Genomic DNA, 10,631 nt, shown 5'->3' on the forward strand with positions numbered 1-10,631 from the left:
ATACTTTGGGCGTGACCGAGAGACTGTTTGTCCATCGCAGCTCATGATGACATTCACCCACCCCTGGCACAAGGAGGTGATCACGGTTTTTCGTTCTCCTCTTGTCTGCCCCAGGGGACCCAGAAGAAGATCCTTGACATCGCCAACATGCTCGGCCTGTCCAACACGGTGATGCGGCTCATCGAGAAGCGGGCCTTCCAGGACAAGTACTTCATGATTGGTGGGATGCTGCTCACCTGTGTGGTCATGTTCCTCGTGGTGCAGTACCTGACCTGAGCCAGCTAGGCCCCGCGGCTGAATGCCAGTCCCAGGGCGTGAGTGTGTGAGTGTGTGTGCGTGAAAGAGAGGGGGCCCAGGGGCTGCCCTCTGAAATGTGTGTGCCCATCTTAACTGTGAAGAGCCCTCGGAAATAATTGTGACCTGTGGCCTGGTGGGAGTTTCAGACCTCTGTTTCTTGTGACATCTTGGAGGGAAAGCTCATGCTACCAAGACGTGCAGTGCTTAGGAAATGAAGGAAGTACCAGTTGGCTTGCTCACGCTCGCTCGCTCTCACTGGGGGAAGGAAGTGAAGCCAGGGTGAGGGAGGAGGAGGAAGAGGGGAGGAAGAGAGTGGCCTTGGCAATTTTGTCCTTGTAGCTGATACGCGCCTGGGAAGCTACTCAAGCTTGCAGACAAGACTCCATGCTCTGTCGTCCTCCACCCTTTCTGACTCCTAGTAGGTAGTCGGAACAGAAGCAGACAGGAGGGGGAAAGGGGCCTTCTTCCTCTACACTCACTGTAGTAGGTAGATTCATATGCTCTTGCTACTAGCCACTGTGCCCACCCCACCCCCCCACCCCCAGATGATCTGCAGACGGCTGACTGCCTATACTTGTCATCCTTACCCGGAAGCCGCCCCCTGGAGGAAGCAGAGGCACGGGCACTGTTGCTGACAGCAAGGAGATTTTCCACAGCACGGTCGCTGGGTGCTTCTCCTTTATAAAGTAAGGCCAGTGTTACTCCCTGGTCTGTCTTGAAACTGAAAACCCTAGGCACCGATTTGTTTCAGCAGTTAATAGAACAGTTGACTTCTAAGACTGGAGCCTGGGCCTTTGCCCCTTAGAAAGTAGCTGTGAACAGAGATTAGTGATTGGTCTATTACAGTCTCATCTCGAGTTTTAGCGTCTTTAATTAATAATAGACTGTTTTCCCTTTGTTGAAATATATTAGTAGCTGCCAGTCAAGCCCCATTCTGTCCAGCCAGTGAGGGCAGATGCCACCCCAGGGATGCTCCTGGTGTGTATGTCCTTGTAAGACTCTCTTTTAAGGGACCAGCACCTTTTGCTTCTCTGACCAACCCTGGATTAAGGCTGTACCAATACCCAACATGTTGTGAGATTTATTATAAAGCCAGTCTGTTCAAAGAGAGTCATCAGTGAAAATACCAGGAAGACCTGGTTAGCATATTTTTTCATCTATCACAGGCCCTCCCAGCCATAGGCCTAGTAGGGCAAGACAGAAATATCACTTAGAATTTCCCAGAGGAACTGTGAACCTGGTCGGTATTAACCCCACCTTTGAACATCTTGCCCTAGCTACTTCCTGTCTTTGTTGCTTGTCATTTGGACTATCTTCTGTCACCTTTCCCTCCTCTTTCCTTCTTTCTGAGTGTTCTCGTCCACCTCCCTTTTTTACCCTCCACCTGTCTCTGTAGCAGTATTGTCTTTTCAGGTACATCTGTGGCATAGATCCCTTTTGGGGAAAGGTTTCTTAATTGTCACAGATTTTTAAGTGAGTTTTCTGGGTACTGATTTCAGACTTTTGGTTGGATCTCCATTGCTCCTGCTCGTCTGGGCTAAACAGGGGCCCTGGGTTTCCGAGGAAAGGGAACTCTGATCAGAGTCCCTTCATAAAAGGCTGAGGGCCCTACCAGCGTGAAGACTGGCCTGGTGGACAGACAGAGGGGTGGGTGCATCTTCAGACCTACCTGTGACGTGGGGAGGCCCAGTTTGAAATGTCCCCCATGTCAGCACCCCTGTCATCCCAGGGACCCGGCACAGGGTTCTTACCAGTCCACAAAATGGGTCTTTAAACTGCACAGACTTGGCTGCGAGCCTGGGCACTCGAGGATCCCACCAGACGGTGCGCTTTGGAAGACGTGCAAGGAGCAGCTGAGCCATCTGGACTTGAACTCAGGGGAGGCAGAATCGCCCCCCACCCTCTGCCCTCTGGTGGCTGACGTGACATGTTTGCAGTGTACACCCGTGTATTTCCACACTTGGCCTTCACAAGTGATTGTTGCCTCAGTGAACCAGAAGTAAGGTCTGCACCTTCAGTGCCATTCTTCCTGCTTTGTAATACAAGTGGAGGAGACAGTTTGTGGGTCTTCACCACTGGCGGGGGAAGGAACAGCAGCCACTGTATGTCGCAAGGTCCTGGGGCGCTGAGCCCTCGTGTCCTCCTGTGCTTGGCTTCAGTGATCTGGGAGAAACACACTTGTGCCTAACTGGGTGCTCTGTCTCCACAGTCCAGAGTACAGGGAAGAGTCCCAGAGCAGGGAAGGAGCGCCCTCTAGTGGAGATGGGGTGAATTCTTAACATAAGCTCCAGCAGCAGCCTCTGGGATCTTGTAAAGAATTTTGGTGTTCCTGTTGTGGTTTAAGAGAGGTGGGTTGTCCAGAAACTTGGAAATAACTTTCATTCCGCGGATGTTTACTCCGGGTGTGATCATCTTAAGAAAAGCCAAACTCCCAAGACCAAGTAAGTAGGAGAGTCTTGATTTTATAGAAGGCTTCAATGCTGGGTTTTCTCTTAAGACCTTCACCCTGATGAGTTTAAATGGGTTTGACTTGCAAATTTGGCTTTACGCTCCTTGTTTTTGAAACACATCAATTGAATAAAGTTGCCATTTATTTTATTTAGAAAATGACATTTTGTAAGGGAGTTTGACATTCATCTTTATAACTAATGGCCCCCTTTTTCTCTCCAGCCAGAGATTCTGAAACACTGTTCCGAGACCAGAGTTGGGGTTGGTTGCCTTAGCAGCAGCGGGGGAACTTTAAAAAAAATTACAGATTACTCTGGCCTACTTTGGACCTTCTGAATTAGAATATTTTTATATCTCTAAAGTTATTCTGATGTGTGTCTTAGAAGCTTTTCTCTTAAAGACTAGAGCATTTGAAAACTTGCCGAACTAATTCAGCATATATGAGTGGAGAGCAAACTTGCCAGGTCCAAAATAAAGTTTTGATTTGTTTCTGTCTTATTCCAGGAAAGATTTGAGGAGAGTTAGAAAATATAACCAATGGCAACCCACTCCAGTACTCTTAGAGTACTCTTGCCTGGAAAATCCCATGGACGGAGGGGCCTGGTAGGCTGCAGTCCATGGGGGTCGATAGGAGTCGGACACGACTGAGCGACTTCACTTTCACTTTTCACTTTCATGCATTGGAGAAGGAAACGGCAACCCACTCCAGTGTTCTTGCTTGGAGAGTCCCAGGGACAGAGAGCCTGGTGGGCTGCCATCTATGGGGTCGCACAGAGTCGGATATGACTGAAGCGACTTAGCAGCAGCAGAGAAAATAACTAAGTGAATAAAGAAGTGAAAACTAGGAACAAGTCAGCAGAATGTCAGTGCCAAGAAAAGGACACTCACATGCAAGTCGTGAAACCCCACAGGAGGGCTCTGAGGGGTCCCTGACTTGGCCTCGAGGCCCAGGAGGCACAGCGAAGAGAGAAGCATGGCCTGTTTCAGTCTGTGGAGGGGTAGGATGTCATATTTGCTCAGAGGAGGGCCTAGACCTTGACGACTGCTCGCTTCCCTGTGGCCCTTATTGTAAGTTGGACATGGTTAGTTTCTGGGTCACCCGTGTAATCTTTGCAAACCTTTCCAGTTAGGTTGGGAGTCCTTCCATTTGTGCACATCAAGAGGCTGAGCTTCAGTGACTTTCACAAAGCCCCACAAGGAGTCCTGGAGGAACCGGCCCCTCTGACCTCACAGCCCAAGCACGTAACCTTGGCACCTGCCTGCCTGCCTCCCATGCTTGGGACATGATGCAGGAGACTGGGGCAGCCTGGGTAAAGAGCTGTAGCACATTTGGTGCACCTTACATGGCAGGTTCTCTGCTCTGAAATATTTTCCTAACTTAGAGGGTGGGGGTGGAGAATTTGAGGAGGACCTCCTGGAAGGAGAAGGCAATGGCAGCCCACTCCAGTACTCTCATCTGGAAAATCCCGTGTTCGCCGGAGCCTGGTAGGCTGCAGTCCGACACGACTGAGCAACTTCACTTTAACTTTCCTTAAGTGGTGAATGGAGCTGTACTCAATCTTTCCACGAGGGGGAGACATAAGCCTTTTGGGCTGGTCTGCCCAGCACTCCACTCTGCCTTAGGCCTGGTGCATTTGGAAGAGGAGGAATCATCTTCAGATTTAGTTTGTTTCCTTATAGAAATTCTGCTGAGCAGCGGCTTGTCCCTTGTTGCTCTCAGGGTATGGCCAGCAATGCCTTCTGAAATCTCAGTTCATTCTAATTTCTAGGGCTGCCCTCACTGTAAGTCTCACAGCACACGGGTGTGTTGCAAACAGACACGGCAAATGCCCCCCGGTGCATCAGTCCCTTGCCCTCTCTCTCTGTCTGTTCACATCATGCAGCACATTGGAGCTGAGGGAAGGGGGATGGCAGAGGATTCTGCAGTCCCTGGCCCCCCTGGGTGCCATCAGTAATCCCCCCACCATAGAACCTTCGTCGTCGTATGCACCTCCCTGCCTCATCGCCACAGCCCACTGGCAGTGGGCTCCCAACCTTGGGTTCATGTCAGAATCCTCTCCAGACCTTTTAAAGACACCTGTGTGTGGGTCTTACCCCAATCCATTACTATTTGACTGGCTTGGGTTGTAGCCTGGATATGGGGAATTTGAAGGGTTGCCAATGCAAGAGACTTGGGTTCAATCCCTGGGTTGGGAAGATCCCCTGGAGGAGGACATGGCAACCGACTCCAGTGTTCTTGCCTGGAAAATCCCATGGACAGAGGAGCCTGGCAGGCTATGTTCCGTGGGATCTCAGAGCTCTTGTCAGTGACTAAACAGCAATGTCCATCAGCCTGTGACTGTCAAAGGCAGTGAGGGAGAGCTGGTGGGAGGGCTGCCTGTTGGGCTCACAGCTCTAGTGCGTCAGCTCCAGGCCCATCTGAGAAGTGGTTGCTGCTCAGAGTCTCAGGAAGCCTGCAGTGGAGCTGAGTCCTGGTGGGCAGTTGCTCCGTGTGGGCTGTGCCTAAGGAAGGCGCTGCCGCCCCCCTTCCCCCTTCCAACCCAAATCATGGCCCCATATTCTTTCACCTAAGACAGCTTGGGCAGATCCTCTGGCTCCACTCCCCTCCTGGCACCTGCTGGCAGGTTTGTTTGGGTTTTTTTTTGCATGCAGTTTAAACTTATGTGTTGTTTATTTCTGGAATTTTCCATTTAATGTTTTTAGACTGAGGTTGAACAGTTAATTGAAACCATGGGAGGTGGAACTGTGGATGGGGGGAGGGGGCCGTGGGGACACTATGTATAGAATTTTCCTAAGTTCTGTGACTCATTCCAGCCAAGCTGGATAGAAGTGCCAGTATCTTGGGCACTCCACTGCAACTGGCATCTGAGGTGGGGAGCAGGCCTGTGAGACAGAACCCTTAACCTGTGGGGTCTGACGTTAAATCTGGAAGTTAGTGTCAGGACTGAACTGAAATGTTGGACACCCAGTTTGTGTCAGAGAATTGGGAAATAGATATTCATTCATTCATGATCCTCAGCACTTTACTCAGGCTTTCAGTTTGGGATTTTGAGTCCTCCATCCCTTTCCAAAATTAGCCGTTATCATGATCAGCCAAAATCTGTAGTAATGTTAGATAAACTTAAAAACGTCTTTGGCTGCACCAGGTCTTAGTTGCAGCACACGGGATCTTTGATCTTTAATTGTGGCATGTGGGATCCAATTTCCTGACCAGGAATCAAACCCAGCCCCCTGCACTGGGAGCACGGAGTCTTAGCCACTGGACCACCAGGGAAGTCCCAGATACCAGACTTTTATCTGGTAAAAACTTGACTTGGTCACTTCTCTGCTCTGCTAAGAGTTTCTCACACCAGGGCCTGTGCAAGGATGGGGCAGTGGGCTGGGGAGCTGGGACCTCCATAGGAACAGAGAGTAATCATTGTTGACCCTCAGACCTCTCTCCATGTGGTTGTGAACTTCTAAAGAGAAAATCCTGAACTCTCCTTCATGTTGCCTGAGTTGTTGTTGGAGTATGCCTGGGTGGGCACACAGTCATGTCTAGGAAACCATTTCTTCCCCTCCTTCACTGCTGTGGCAGGGAGCGGCCTCTTTCAGGGAGCTCAGCACAGAGGCCCTGGGAGACCCTTGGCAGGCAGCCCCCAGAGCAGAATTCTGGAATGGGAAACCATGGCCACCTTCTTGAACAAGAAAACACCTTGAAATAAGTTTTCTGAGATCATCTATTTGGAGGCAATAGCTGTTAACTAAAGATGTAGAAGGCCTGGGATATTCACTTAAGGGGGAAAAAAAAAAGTTCAACCCTAGTATTGTACCCTTTTAACATTCCACTCCAGTATTCTTGACTGGAGAATCCCATGGACAGATAAGCCTGATGGTCTTCAACCCATGGGGTTGCACAGAGTCAGACACAACTGAGTGACTAAGCACACCACACCCATCACTTGCTTATGCTCTCTTTCTCTCAGCCTCAGTGTCCTTGTGTGTCAAATGGGGATGATGATAACGACCTACTTCTTAGAACTGTGGTGAGGACAAGAGGATCGATCAATCACGTGGATCAATGAGGGTGCTCTGGGCTGCAAGCACCAGCAGCTCACTGCTGGAGCTGCAGTGGGCTGCAGGGTTTATCGATTCAGGGCTCTGATGTCATCCAGGGCAGGCTTGGGACTGCGTAGGTTCCCCAAGAACAGCAGAACTCTGGGGAGACGATATAGGAGAGGTGGGAGTGGTGGTTGAAAGGTCAGACTGGAATTGTCACCTGCTGAAGTTCATGGATTCATTCGTTCAGTAAGCACTCATTGGGCACCCACTATGTACCCCGTCATGGAGGCGGGCCTTGGAGTACAAATGTAATTCACAAGGTCCCACCTGCATTAGTTTCGAATAATGTGTCACCACAAAACACAGGGGCTTAGAGACTCCTGGTGGTCCAGTGGCTAAGACTCTGCTCCCAATAAAGGGAGCCCCAGGTTTGACCCCTGGTCAGAGAACTAGATCCCATATCTAGTTCTAAAGATCCTGCATGCCGCAACTAAGACCTGGCACAGCCAAATAAATACATAAAGATTTAAAAGCGAACAAACAACACTGCTGTATTCAAAATGGATGACCACCAAGGAACTTTTGTACAGCACGTGGAACTCTCCTCAGTGTTGCGTGTCAGCCTGAATGGGAGAGGGGTTAGGGGGAGAATGGATACATGTGTATGTATGGCTGAGTCCCTTTGCTGTTCACATGAAACTAACAGCATTGTTAATCGGCTATACTCCAATACAAAATAAAAAGCTTAAAGTTTGAAAAAAACAATGAACAAAAAATCATAGGGACTTAACAATGCTCAGTAGTAGTTATCTCACCGTTTCTAAAGACTAGGACAGGGCATGGTTGGGATGCTCCGTGATGTCTGAGGCTTCAGCTGGGAGGTTCCAGGGCTGGGGGAGGGAATCATCCTAAGATTCACTCGCCGGTCTGGTGCTTGGTATCCGCTGAACTCCTTGGCTGAGGCTGTCTGCAAGAACGCCTTCTCGGGGCCTCTGCATACGGCCAGGGCTTCCTCACAGCATGGTGGCTGGGTTCCAAGAGTGAGCAGCCCAAGGGAAAGAGCTGGTGGGAGCAGTACTTCAGAGGCCAAGCCTCGGAAGTCCCACGCAGTCAGTTCTACCATGCTTCTTGGGCAGTGGCAGGCACAAGCCCCCACTGCCTCGGAGGGAGAGAGGTGTTGGTCACAGTGTTAAGAAGAACAGGCAGGAGGGGCTCAAGCTATGCGTGTGGCCATCTTTGGGTGGTACAGTCTGCCATGCTGCTTCGTCGTTGCTTAGTCGCTCAGTCATGCCTGACTCTTGGCAACCTCGTGGACTGTGGCCCGCCAGGCTCCATGACGGGATTCTCCAGGCAAGAATACTGGAGTGGGTTGCCATTTACTTCTCCAGGGGATCTTCCCAACCCAGGGATCGAACCTGCGTCTCCTGCTCAGCAGGCGAATTCTTTACCACTGAGCCACCTAACTACTCCCATAGTCTGCCAAACTCTGCAATAATGTGCACGTCTAACTCACAACAGTAAAATACACAAACTCTATTACCGTGGCTACCGGGTAGTGTCTACTCACCTGAGACACAGGAAGAGGCCTTTGAGCTGAATCTCAGCTGAATGACTTGACCAGATGCAGCCTGGGAGGAAAGTCTCCGCAGGAGGAGTAATGTGAAAGGGTTATATCGTGAAACGAGCACGAGTGTCTGTGACTGGGGCTAAAGCTTGGGGTTGAGGGCTTGCTGGGGCCAGACATGGTGCCAGAGAACAGGCTCATGACTGCCCTCCTTCGTACCCTGCCTCTCAGCACACAGTACACACTTAATGAATATTGACTGAAATTGGAATGAACAATACGTGTCGAAGAGGAAACCATATCCCAGAGCCGTAAGATGGGGCCTCTGGAGGAGGCGTGGGCTAAAGACAAGCCAGAAGTCACTGTCTTCCTGTAGGAACTTGGGGTCTTTTTCCTTAATTGCCAGCCTTCCAGTATTTGTCAGTGTTTCTGAGAGAGCCTGCAGGAGCTGGTAGCAGTGCCCGAACCACTTCCCTTTTGTTTCCCTTGCTGCCAGCAAGATTCTTCCCTGCCCAGGTCTCTTCCCTGCCCGCGAGACCCCCATCACACTCTGCCGCCCCTCATGGATTAAGAGGTGGGGATGGGGATGGCAGAGGAGTGGAAGGGCCAGGAGGGAGGTGATGGAGAGGAGGGGAAAGAAAGGAGAAGGAGGGGTAGGGAAGAGAAAGTTGAATCCTTGTGTGTACGTTCAGGGCCAGAGCCAAGGTCCTTCACACTCATCTCAGGGAAATGAGCAATTAAGATAGCACCTATTGGAAATGGAAGCGTAATTGCAACAGGCAGCTTATGAAACCCGTCTCTGGGAGCATGCGGGGGCAACCAGGAGCTATGGGAACATCTGTCTGCGTGCTCAGACACCCCAGGCTCAGGGGCAAGGTGGCCCCAAGCAGCAAAGGCCTGTGGCACGGGGGCCGCCGCGTCTTGCCTGTCTGAGAACCTGTGCGACAGCCTCAGAAGAGCCTGGGCTGGCCTCGGGGAGTACACCCTGTGCCGTGGTGGGTGGTGCTGAGATGAGGGGCTGATGAGATCCAAACTGTCAGGTTCCAAATCCAAGAACAGAGCAAAAGTGGAGCTGAATGGGGTCTTAGGGACTTTCTGGGAGAGAGTGACGTGCCAGGGGGTCACTCAGCCAGCTGGTAATATAAGAGATCTGAAATCAGAGTGGAGGTGTCCTGCTCCCAGTCCAGTGCTCATGCCATTTCATCCCTGCCATGGGCATTCTCACCTTGCCAGCTTGTCCTAACCCTTGTCTGTGGCCTTTACCCCACCTAGGTCCCATGACCCGGTGCTCTGCCATACTCTTGCCAGGCGCGGCTACCTCAGGGTGGCAGAAGCCATGCCGGGTCTTCTCTGATTGGGGATATCTCCCCAGGTCCCTTGGAGAGTGATATGAACTGGCACACGCATTGCCAGATGGTGATGTCCCTAAGAGGATGCAGACAGAGGTGGACAGAGCCCACAAACAACAGCTGAAACGGTGGCTTCCAGAGGTGCCTGCTTGCCACCCACGGTGAAAGCCTGGTGGGGGTGGCGTTCTCCCCTCAGGTTACCCATTAGACGATGTCTCATCCTCCCAGAGTCAGTTTCCATGGAAACAGCAAGTTCCTTACCCATCATTTTCATCCTTAAAGATTCCCACCCCAGCTGTCTGTGCCTGGGCTCCTCGCCCTGCTGCCGCACCAGCCGGCCCCAGATCCCAGGTTTAACGGTGAATTGTCGAGCTGCCAGCAAAGCCTCCTGGGATGTGTCTGGTAACTGGCATAGCCCTTGAATATGACTATATAATCACTTCTCTTATTTTAGACTTTTGATGTGGACCATTTTTAAAGTCTTTATTGAATTTGTTACAATATTGCTTGTGTTTTATGTTTTAGTTTTTTAGCCATCTATGGCCTGTAGAATCTTAGCTCCCTGACGAGGGATTGAACCCACACCTGCTGCCTTGAAAGGCAAAGTCAGCCACTGGCCCACCTGGGAAGTCCCATAATCACTTTTTAAAAAAAAATTATTTGTTTTTGGCTGTGCTGGTCTTCATTGCTGCACAGGTTTTTCTCAAGCTGTGGTGTGCAGGCTTCTCGTTGCGGTGGCTTCTCTTGTTGCAGAGCCTGGGCTCTAGGGCATGCGGACTTTGATAGTTGTGGCTCCTGGGCTGTAGAGCACAGGCACGTGGACTTGCTCTGTGGCATGTGGCATCTTCCTGGCCCAGGGGTCAACTCATGTTGCCTTCGTTGACAGGCAGATTCTTAACTGCTGAACCACCAGTGGTTCACCAGGGAAATCC

At 50.9% G+C, this 10,631-nt stretch overlaps 1 protein-coding gene across 1 annotated transcript in view; it reads left to right on the plus strand.

Annotated features, from left to right (window-relative positions):
- The window catches only part of GOSR2 (golgi SNAP receptor complex member 2), a 20,674-nt gene extending 17,770 nt beyond the window's left edge, over positions 1–2,904 (plus strand). Inside the window, exon 6 of the mRNA XM_010832397.1 lies at positions 115–2,904. Within this exon, the coding sequence (XP_010830699.1) occupies positions 115–276 (162 nt within the window). The 3' untranslated portion in view covers positions 277–2,904. The remainder of the gene's footprint in view (positions 1–114) is intronic.
- Positions 2,905–10,631: the final 7,727 nt, after the last annotated feature.

Source organism: Bison bison, unplaced genomic scaffold (assembly GCF_000754665.1).
Source record: "Bison bison bison isolate TAMUID 2011002044 unplaced genomic scaffold, Bison_UMD1.0 scf7180017861046, whole genome shotgun sequence".
Classification (NCBI taxonomy): domain Eukaryota; kingdom Metazoa; phylum Chordata; class Mammalia; order Artiodactyla; family Bovidae; genus Bison; species Bison bison.